This window comes from Salvelinus alpinus, chromosome 1 (genome assembly GCF_045679555.1).
Source record: "Salvelinus alpinus chromosome 1, SLU_Salpinus.1, whole genome shotgun sequence".
Lineage (NCBI taxonomy): Eukaryota > Metazoa > Chordata > Actinopteri > Salmoniformes > Salmonidae > Salvelinus > Salvelinus alpinus.
In genome coordinates, this window is record NC_092086.1 from 40,186,175 (window position 1) to 40,197,149 (window position 10,975).

The 10,975-nt window shown below is 44.4% G+C and overlaps 1 protein-coding gene across 2 annotated transcripts; it reads right to left on the reverse strand.

Moving 5' to 3' along the window:
• Positions 1 to 1,250: 1,250 nt before the first annotated feature.
• On the reverse strand, positions 1,251 to 10,336 carry LOC139575876 (platelet endothelial cell adhesion molecule-like). Of its 2 annotated transcripts, XM_071401268.1 has the most exons (15): positions 10,195 to 10,336; positions 10,021 to 10,044; positions 8,752 to 9,045; positions 8,162 to 8,443; positions 7,730 to 7,990; positions 6,059 to 6,346; positions 4,986 to 5,285; positions 4,405 to 4,686; positions 4,139 to 4,271; positions 3,899 to 3,969; positions 3,527 to 3,580; positions 3,337 to 3,426; positions 3,122 to 3,178; positions 1,788 to 1,816; positions 1,251 to 1,579 (listed from the first exon to the last, which is right to left on the reverse strand). In XM_071401268.1, exons 1-15 carry the CDS (start codon positions 10,250 to 10,252, stop codon positions 1,439 to 1,441), a joined length of 2,364 nt encoding a protein of 787 aa, XP_071257369.1. In that variant the 5' UTR covers positions 10,253 to 10,336; the 3' UTR covers positions 1,251 to 1,438. The 2 variants fall into 2 exon arrangements, with proteins under 2 accessions (XP_071257369.1, XP_071257378.1); XM_071401277.1 differs by lacking the exon at positions 1,788 to 1,816.
• Positions 10,337 to 10,975: the final 639 nt, after the last annotated feature.

Below are 10,975 nucleotides of genomic sequence, written 5' to 3' on the forward strand. Positions count from 1 at the left end.
TGCTTGCTAGGATGGCGATTCAAACTCAACATGACCTGAGGTGGGGAAGGAAGAGCGCTAGCTTAGACACACTGTCACTAGAGCTCTCTCTTTCTCTCTCTCTTGGGTTCACCCTTACTTCCCCCTCTGTACTGCCCCCTCTCTGTCACACACAGGTGCGCACACAAACACACACACACAGCTGAAACATGCACACACAAATAACTGAAACATAATCCAAACAAGGGACTGGGCTATCTCTAATGAAGATAAATGCTTCATCCTAAGGGCTGTGGTATACAGTATACGTTAGACTGAACTGGGAATGTAGTTGAGAGCATTTAAGTGGGTGGCAGGCTGTGGGTGTTTAGCTGTGTTGTCAGGACTTTATGGCTTTTCACACAGGGTTGGTCAGTCTTTCAACGTCCCTAAGAGCCTCCTGGTCAAAAGGCAAATCCGCATGAGCTGGACTGTCAACAACATGTCCCATGACATTAATGAACGAATCAACCTCTTGTGGACTATAGGCCGTTGTTGTTCAGATCACCTTGGTGATGTCTCATTAAGCTTTTTGAATAAACAAATACATTATAGCTAATATAGATATTTACATTTTGTGATCAAGGATATGTGATGGCACAGACCTTACTAATGTAATGTTGTTGTGTTCCCTTGGGCGTGAAGACTCCACTAGCCTTCCCGGACTGAAGAGAGGTTCTGAAATTACTGCAGTTCGGTGTACACCTTTGTACAAAGACAATATAGCCTACACTTTAAAGTTTGTTTCTCTGTTTTTAATCTCCTCTGGTAGCCAACTACTGAGAAAAGGAATTGACTCCTGCATGACCTCATAACTTATTGAGTCACTACTTGTCTGAGTCAATCAAAGCCATGAAAGGATGGAAACTGAAACTGATATGCCTTGATGCTAAAATACAGTGGAAGCCTCTCACATGAGTTCAGCAGTGTGGCACCAAGTTTCCCTACTGAATCATAAGCAAGGTGCTGCCCTCCTCTGGTCAGGAGAGGGAGAGTGGTTTGCCTGGTCACCCACCAGGGGGTATAGACTTTCTTTTCTCATATTGTTACACTTCTCTAAGGGGGTGTCACAGTGCCTGACTGTCACTACACCCTGCAGGCTTCAAAGGTTTCCTTCCTGTCCATGGAGCTCAGCTCACAATGGAGGAAAACATCCCATGTGCACGTTCTCAGGAGAGATGACGGAAACCGTCAATAACAATTTTTTTCTCATTGAGACACAGGACAAGGTCTCCCATTCTGCTGCATTGTTTTATTCTCAATTCACAAAGGCATAATTACAGGCATTTAAAGACTGTACAAAAGGTTAAGAAGAAGAAGAGGTGTAAAAAATATAGAAAATATACAAATGCATTCAAATCAATAACAGCTCCAGTTGTTCAATGGTCTGAATAAATTAGAGAATAAATATTGATGGTGGTCATTCAAGTTGTCCGTCTTGCTCTGATCCTTGTTCTGGTTCTGGCTCTGGTTCAGGCCGGGGTTCTTGTTCTGGTTCGTGCTCTGGTTCTTCTGACTCATGGTCATTGTGGTTTAACTGGGCATACTCAACTGAGCCTTGCTGAAATAGACAAAATAAAATACAAATTACAAGAAGAAGCCTGTGTCTGTTTCTGTGTATTCCAGCAGTTTCCTCCTCCTGTGTTGAATCTTATTTTCTCCATAAGGGGTCCCTCTAAGACAAAACAAAGTCATAAGGTCTATGTACTGTATGTAAAACAGTACTGTTACGTACATGAGTGTATTTGTTAGTACATTGCTCTACTTACGCCGTCAGCTTGTTCGGACTCTGACTCACCTGCAAAAACAAGAGCAGGAGACAAGCTCAGGAAAACAACACCCTCCACCCAGAACCTCCCCCTTTCCCAAAACAACACCCTCCACCCAGAGCCTCCCCCTTCCTCAAAACAACACCCTCCACCCAGAACCTCCCCCTTCCCCAAAACAACACCCTCCACCCAGAACCTCCCCCTTCCCCAAAACAACACCCTCCACCAAGAGCCTCCCCCTTCCCCAAAACAACACCCTCCACCCAGAACCTCCCCCTTCCCCAAAACAACACCCTCCACCCAGAGCCTCCCCCTTCCCCAAAACAACACCCTCCACCCAGAACCTCCCCCTTCCCCAAAACAATACCCTCCACCCAGAACCTCCCCCTTCCCCAAAACAACACCCTCCACCCAGAACCTTCCCCTTCCCCAAAACAACATCCTCCACCCAGAGCCTCCCCCTTCCCCAAAACAACACCCTCCACCCAGAACCTCCCCCTTCCCCAAAACAACACCCTCCACCCAGAGCCTCCCCCTTCCCCAAAACAACACCCTCCACCCAGAGCCTCCCCCTTCCCCAAAACAACACCCTCCACCCAGAACCTCCCCCTTTCCCAAAACAACACCCTCCACCCAGAACCTCCCCCTTTCCCAAAACAACACCCTCCACCCAGAGCCTCCCCCTTCCCCAAAACAACATCCTCCACCCAGAGCCTCCCCCTCCCCCTTCCCCAAAACAACACCCTCCACCCAGAACCTCCCCCTTCCCCAAAACAACACCCTCTATCCAGAGCCTCCACCTCTCCTCAAGACTGACACCTTGGGCTTATCACATTACAACCATTCATGTGTGTGTTACTAGTCAGTTTCCCTGCCGACAAGCCCATTGTTTGACAATGTAGAGGCAGGCCAAAGCCCATGATTGTTTTCTCTTCCCCTGCGCTGCAACATTGTTTGATACAAATACCATTGACATTTGCAAGGAGTAGGTCAATTACTCAACAATGGACAATATGGTTGGCGTGTGGGTTCTTATTTCAGGGGTAAACAAGGGAGCAGTCTGTCCTCTGACTCCGCTTGACAGATGCACCCTGTGTTTGGGTTGGATTGTAATAACAGGAAGTTCCCTTTGATGAGAGCAGGAAGTGGACAGCTGGCTAAGCGGCCGGCTTAACGGCACCCTCTCTCACTGACAATGCAGATGTTTAGAGTTAGGCCTGGCCTGGTTTCCTGCATGGCACATTTCTCAAACCCCAGAGAAGAAGCCCATCTAATTAGCTGTTTCTTAGTGTATAGAGGGCTTCAGTGAACATTGAACAGGATGTTAGTCTTACCTTGATTCGAATTCCGCACTTCGCTGTACACTGTGTCTGTGCCTTTCTTCACGGGGGCTAGAAATGCATAAACAAATGCTTCATAGGGACATAATCAAAAAATGCAAGTGGACAGCTCATGATTATTTGACATTAAGCAATAGATCAATAATAATGTTGACATGCGTATTTGAAGCCTAGCACCTCCCAGCTAAGAGGATGGGTCAGTCTTTTACCTCTGGTGGGGTCTACCTCCTGGGGATGGACCTCAGTGTATCGTGGCTCAGGTACCTCAGTAGCTTCCTCGCTGGTCTGGTCGTCAGACTCTACAATAGTCACACTTAATGTTAGACATGAATAGTTACATAGTTAATGCTCCTACTGTTGAAATGTAGGAGTTGACCTCATGAACTCTGGTACACTCACCTGAGCCTGAGACGTGATCACTCCAGATGCTCCTTCCCATGACCCCAGGAGTGACTGCAAAACACAGAGACCAGGGGTCAGTCATACAGGACACCGGTCACATCCAATTGGATGAAACATTCATTGCTTTGCCATATTAGGTATGCATCCCCTCACCTGCTCTTTACCCTGAGCCAAGCTAGGAGGAAGGAACACACAGAGAGGAAAGATGACATCTTGAGAGGATGAAGGGTTGGAGCAAGGTTAGGGCTGAGATGGTAGGGGTCTGCAAGACTTCATAAACTTTCTATCATGGGCCAATGGTTTAGCAGTGTGAAGTCCTGACAGCAGATATAGGTTCTACTGTACAGTAAATCAGTAGACAGATCTTACCATTGGCAGCCTCATTGACTTCTCCATGGGTCAGTCTCAGAGTCTCGTCTGTTTTAGTGCTTGCTGGCTTCCTGAGAGAGGGGAACAAGAAAACACAATGAACAATTAAACAGGAAACTCCTATATGACCTTTATCGCTTTAATATTCACATCTTCCCAAACAAAGAATTGTGCATCACCTGTACATTCAATGGTTTGTGAATAGACTATGGTAGTATGATGAAATCAAAGCCTACTCACACTGAGAGTTCCACTGTTCTCTCTCTTCTGAATGGAAGAAGGCATTTCTTAACGAGGATAATGATGATGAGAGACACTGTGAGCAGGATGCAGAATGCTGCGATCAGCCCCTTCTTCCAGCCAGCCAACTTCACTGCAGACAGCAAGGTTACAGAGGTTACCTCAGGTCAAGCTCAGCCACAGTGGATTTAGCTAAAGGACTTCTAGTCACACACCAGTGTGTTTGTGTGATAATACTTTCATCTGCAGATCCCTTCCCCTCTCACCTCCAACAGTGACCATGGCACTCCTCTGGCTGTCATTGGATGGGTTGTTAGTGACGCAGTAGTATCCGCCTCCATGCTCTCTACTGACACCTTGAACCGAGTGGGATAATCGCATGTCATTGGTGGTCTTGGACAGCAGGGGCAGGGCACTCTTTGTGTGATACCATGTGTAGGTGATGGGGGGCGTGCCCCGCTGGACAGTGCAGGTTAGGGTCAGGTTCTCCCCCTCAGCCACGTCCCCCATGTTGGGTGTCACGGTCAGTACTGGCCTGGACACTGGCTCTGTGGGGAATTAATGTTGTTGAGTCATTACAATAAATCTACTATATCATCAGTTAGACTGACTGTACCAGCATCTCCCTTTTATAAGCCAGAGCCATATGTAGGTGTATGTATGTATGTATGTATGTATGTATGTATGTATGTATGTATGTATGTATGTATGTATGTATGTATGTATGTATGTATGTATGTATGTATGTATGTATGTATGTATGTATGTATGTATGTATGTATGTATGTATGTATGTATATATATATACATTTGGTTCTGTTATAAACAGGTGGTGTGGCCAACTCACCTATGATGGTGGCAGTGCGTCGGAGGTGCTCTCCTGAGCTCTCCATGTGGGGCTGACTGGGGTAGTTCTCGGCCTTGCAGGAGAAGCTGTGGATGTCAGTGCTCCTGTGGATGGAGGTGATGTTGAAGAGGGCCAGATCCCAGGGTCTGCGGACCACCCTGAACTCAGCTTGTCCGTAGGGGCTCAGCAGGGTGTAGGTGATGGGCAGACTACCGTTGTCACTCTGACACTGGAGCTGGAAGGGCTTGCCCAGGATCAACCTGCCTCCTACCACACTCAGAAGAGGGACTGACACAGGCACTGACAGAGGGAGAGGGGGAACAAAAAAGAGAACGAATAAGACAGAATGAGACCAGAGAAGAGAAAAACTGTTTAGAAAATCAAGCACATGCAATGTTTGAGAATGTTGAATGAGAGTGTTTTTAATATGACCCCATCCACTGTCAGAACAGAAATGACAATTGGTTGAAAATTGTTGTTTTATGCAACATAATAAGGGGTTGGTAGAACACTCATCTATCTGTGTGTGTTCTACTGAAAGTGAGCCTCTAGGAAATTTAACACTGACAGAAGATTTACAATATCTTCTGGGTGATAAACCTGACAAGATCGCATTCCATAGCATGATTAGTGTCTGTGTGCCTGACTGGAAGCTACCAGGGAGAGATAGCTCGGGCCAGACCCTGGTTTCTAAACAATGAGAAGTTTTTACAGCAGATACTTATAATTCACAGCAGACAGTATCTTTCAAACAAATCTTAAACTTGTAACCCATTCCATACATCTGTTGTTTGTCATGTAGACTGAAGGGGGTGTATCTTGGTTATAAAAGACCTTTGTACCTTTGTCTCGAGGCTCTCAACGAATCATCTGAGGGTGATTTGTCGACCAGCCATCATTATCTTAGGGCACTCAATCGATTCACTTTATATGTGTGTGTTGTATTGACCTGCTCCCTTATTAATAAGTGAATAAAGATTCAGTTTAAGTATATCTCTGACTTGTGTGATAAGTTTGTCTCTCCTCATTTGAAAGTAAAGAAATTAACCACCACACCACACAGAGAGACTCACCTTTTGCCTTGAGGACAATCTGTGTGCTGTTTTTGAAGATCTTTTTGGTTTGGCCTGTTCCTTGGGCTTGGGCCTGGCAGGAGTAATTTCCATTAAGGGAGGGGTGTGCTGTGGCACTGTATTTCCCTCCTGATGTCAGTAGGACCTGGTTCCTGTACAAGGAGTACTTCACGTCCCCAATGTTGATTCTCTCATGGGAATAGCTGTCAGTATCACAGTTCAGTGTGAAGCGCTGTGTCTCAAACACCTCTCTGGGCTTCATCACCAGGACTGGCTTGGAAAACAACTCTATGGGGATCAGACAGAAAAAGCAGAGTGTCAAACATTAAATTCAAATATACTTTGGCATGGCGAAACATTAAATTCAAATAAACTTTGGCATGGCGAAACATTAAATTCAAATAAACTTTGGCATGGCGAAACATTAAATTCAAATAAACTTTGGCATGGCGAAACATTAAATTCAAATAAACTTTGGCATGGCGAAACATTAAATTCAAATAAACTTTGGCATGGCGAAACATTAAATTCAAATAAACTTTGGCATGGCGAAACATTAAATTCAAATACACTTTGGCATGGCGAAACATTAAATTCAAATAAACTTTGGCATGGCGAAACATTAAATTCAAATAAACTTTGGCATGGCGAAACATTAAATTCAAATAAACTTTGGCATGGCGAAACATTAAATTCAAATAAACTTTGGCATGGCGAAACATTAAATTCAAATAAACTTTGGCATGGCGAAACATTAAATTCAAATAAACTTTGGCATGGTGAAACATTAGATTCAAATAAACTTTGGCATGGCGAAACATTAAATTCAAAGATACTTTGGCATGGCGAAACATTAAATTCAAAGAAACTTTGGCATGGCGAAACATTAAATTCAAAGAAACTTTGGCATGGCGAAACATTAAATTCAAAGAAACTTTAGCATGGCGAAACATTAAATTCGAATAAACTTTGGCATGGCGAAACATTAAATTCAAATAAACTTTAGCATGGCGAAACATTAGATTCAAATAACCTTTAGCATGGCGAAACATTAAATTCGAATAAACTTTGGCATGGCGAAACATTAAATTCAAATAAACTTTGGCATGGCGAAACATTAGATTCAAATAAACTTTGGCATGGCGAAACATTAAATTCAAAGAAACTGTGGCATGGCGAAACATTAAATTCAAAGAAACTTTGGAATGGTGAAACATTAAATTCAAATAAACTTTGGCATGGCGAAACATTAAATTCAAATAAACTTTGGCATGGCGAAACATTCAATTCAAAGATACTTTGGCATGGCGAAACATTAAATTCAAAGAAACTTTGGCATGGCGAAACATTCAATTCAAAGAAACTTTGGCATGGCGAAACATTAAATTCAAAGAAACTTTGGCTTGGCGAAACATTAAATTCAAAGAAACTTTGGCATGGTGAAACATTAAATTCAAAGAAACTTTGGCATGGCCAAACATTAAATTCAAAGAAACTTTGGCATGGCGAAACATTAAATTCAAAGAAACTTTGGCATGGCCAAACATTAAATTCAAAGAAACTTTGGCATGGCGAAACATTAAATTCAAACATTAAATTAAGTTAGAAAATGCTCACTATTACATCATGTGGCCCAACCTTTTACAACACAGTCAGACATCCAATACTTGCCTTTGACTTTGATGCTCTTATAGGCTTCTTTCTGCACATTGCCTCTGTCCGCCTTGCACACATACTCCCCAGAGTCCTCTGCCAGGACACTGAGCGAATGATTGAGACTAATGAAGGCTGACTTAAGCACCCTCTTGTCCTTAGTCAGGAAGACCACCACATTGGGTGGGGGGTTCACCACTCGACAGACAAACTCGACAACGTCACCCTCAATCACGTCTTTACCAGGAAGAATGTTCATGACGGGTGTGATGAAAAGTTCTAATGATACAACAGAAGAACAGGGAAATTCTTTAACCCAACATTTATTTTCTTTACAGGTGATATATTGAATCACACAGAAGCATAATGCCCATAGCTACTATAAATCTGAACCGGAACCTTCGAATGACAAATGCAACAGTTATAGTCAGCATTCAACCCCACTCTTACCTTTGACCATGACCTTGACAGTGTTACTGTTGTTGGACCTCCCAGCGTCGGGCAGCATGGTGATTTCAAAGTAACAGCGCAGGTGATTGTCCCCAGCATGCTTCAGCTCCAGCCTGGTCTCCACTGAGTTCCCATTGGCCCTCACCTGCCTGATCTTCTCCTGGTCCTGGTAGAAGTGGAAGAGCAGGGAGCCAGACTCCTCTGGGGCGCTGCAGGTAGCTATCACCTCATCCCCCTCAAACAGGATCTGGGAGGTCACCTGCAGCACAGGCGTCTGTAAGCCTGTGGTCGAACAATCAGTCAGTCACTAGGATGTCACATACCATGCATCATCAGGAGGAAAATACTTGATACTGTATGTACCTACATATAATGGATTACGAATGAAGATATTTTTATTTTATTTTATTTAACCTTTATTTAAAAAGGCAAGTCAGTTAAGAACAAATTCTTATTTACAATGACGGCCTACCCCGTCCAAACCCTAACCCGGACGATACTGTGCCAATTGTGCACCGCCCTACGGGATCTAGAGACCTAGAGAGTTTTACCAGAAAGTCAATATAATCATGGATCCATTTCAGCAGTACCTGTGACGGTGAGTCTGTGGGTTCTGCTGCCTTTGCTCTTGTCTTGAACTATGACCTGGCACTTGTAAGTGCCAGAGTTGGCAGCCCTGGCCGGGGTGAGCTGGTGAAGGACCGCAGGTTCGGTGGTGTTTTTGGAGTAGACCAGGACATCGTCTCGCAGGAAGTTGAAGCTGTGTGTCAGGGGGTGGGACTGGTCATGGCTGACGCTGACCTCACAGTTCAGGTCCATCAAGGTCCCACTGGTTACCTCGCCACTTGGGTCCAGTTTGAGTGTCACACTATCTATGGTGAATACTGGACAACCACACAGACAGACACACAAAGACACCATGACATCCAAGGCTAATGCAAACTACTATTTGGGGTGCAAAATAACCAAGGCTAAATTGACTATTCTTCAAGACTAGCCAGGGAGTTCCCTCTGTGCTTTCTCCTTTACAGTGCAGGTAGAGTCCTCCAGACAGAGGAAGGCCCTTCCCTGGTGCCTGGCGGCCCTCCACAGTAAGCAGGAGGTGTGCCTGGCGGCCCTCCACTCCACTGCACAGTAAGCAGGAGGTGGAGGAGGAAGGAAAGGAGGAAAACACTTTAACAAACACAGACCATCCGTCCCCTCCCCTGGGAGGGCTGTGGCCTTACCTTGGCTCCTGTTCGCACTCAATACCAACAACACTATTGTGCCTGAGCTGACACAACAAAGCGGGCATTTTGTTCCACATCCTCCATGGGAATGCTTTTAGAATAGGTAACACATACAGCTCAGCCATGCAGGAGAAAAGGCTGAGACCTGAGCCAAAAGTACTTTGGAGCCAAATTTGTGACTCAGCCTTCGGGGAATAGATACGGTCTGTTATTACAGTTATATGCCACCAGCTCACTCTCAATACCCCACCAAGAGCTCAGAATGAACTAAGTTGCTGAGAAAAATAAAACCATTACAGTATCTGAGAATGTAGGTGGATCAAAGAGGTTCAACATCTCAGAAGCTTGTTCACATGCTGACACAAAACAATGAAACCAGCTGCGTATTCCGCTTAAAATACCTTCAATAAATCGAATGAAAAACATGAAAATGTCAAGGAAGCCAGACGCTCACAATACCCATTTCCTACAAAAATATTTTTTTTTGTGTGAGGCATAAAAATAGCCGCTTATCAACCGTAGAGAGGACCAACTGCCCTCAAACTGTCTCTATGCCGGGACTCTTCCAGCTCTCTGGTGCATTTATTAAAGTGGCATCAAATACAGAAAGTAATTGTATCTCATACTTACATGACTGAGCTCCTGCCCCTTGCCCTGTGAGTGGAGATAGGTGGAGGGAGACAGAGGAGGAGGAATAAGAATAGAAAGCAAGTGATGTGAGAGACAGACATACATATGAATAGAAGGTGAACTAAAGGTAACCTATCTGAGCTCAGAAAGTAGAGTAGAGTGCTGGATCCTTACAGAGGGTGAGCAGACAGGTCAGCAGCAGCAGAGGCAGGTAGAGTGGTGGGGAGTCCATCCTGAGTGATGATACTGATACAGCACCACAGCCAGGAGCAAGAGTGGCAGGCGCTCACATAGGGACAGGGGAAGAAGGGAAACATGGGCCGGGCCACAGGGAATGAGAGGTGGAGTACGCAAGGAGCAGGAAGGTGGAGAAGGCGGGGCATAATTGTCTATGTGTGTGTGTTACGCCTTCGTCTTATCATTGGCCTTCTTTTTGTTTCATTGACCAGGAAAGGACCGCTGCTTCCTCAGGATATGCAAGTTCCCAAATGTAAAGTGCCTTGACTTACCCCAAATTTTCTTGTGTTACAGCTTGAATTCAAAGTTGATTAAATAGTTTTTTCCCCTCACCCATCTACACACAATACCCTATAATGGCAAAGTGACATTTTTGCAAATTGATTGAAAATTAAATGCAGAAATATTTAATTTACATAAGTATTCACACCACTGAGTCAATACATGTTAGAATCACCTTTGGCAGTGATTACAGCTGTGAGTCTTTCTGGGTAAGTCTCTAAGAGCTTTACACACCTGGATTGTACAATATCTGCCCATTATTCATTTCATAATTCTTCAAGCTCTGTCAAATTGGTTATTGATCATTGCTAGACAACCATTTTCAGGTCTGGCCATAGATTTTCAAGCAGATTTAAGTAAAAACTGTAACTCGGTCACTCAGGAACATTCACTGTCTTCTTGGTAAGCAACTCCAGTGTAGATTTGGCCTTGTGTT

What these genes read in the sequence shown, in the direction of transcription:
- LOC139575876 (XM_071401268.1), bottom strand. Translation starts at nt 10,252, where the DNA reads ATGGACTCCCCACCACTCTACCTGCCTCTGCTGCTGCTGACCTGTCTG. An exon ending in ACGCACTGCCACCATCATAG is followed by an intron (nt 4,687 to 4,985) that starts GTGAGTTGGCCA and finishes AATTCCCCACAG; the next exon opens with AGCCAGTGTCCAGGCCAGTA. An exon ending in AGAACAGTGGAACTCTCAGT is followed by an intron (nt 3,970 to 4,138) that starts GTGAGTAGGCTT and finishes CCCCTCTCTCAG; the next exon opens with GAAGCCAGCAAGCACTAAAA.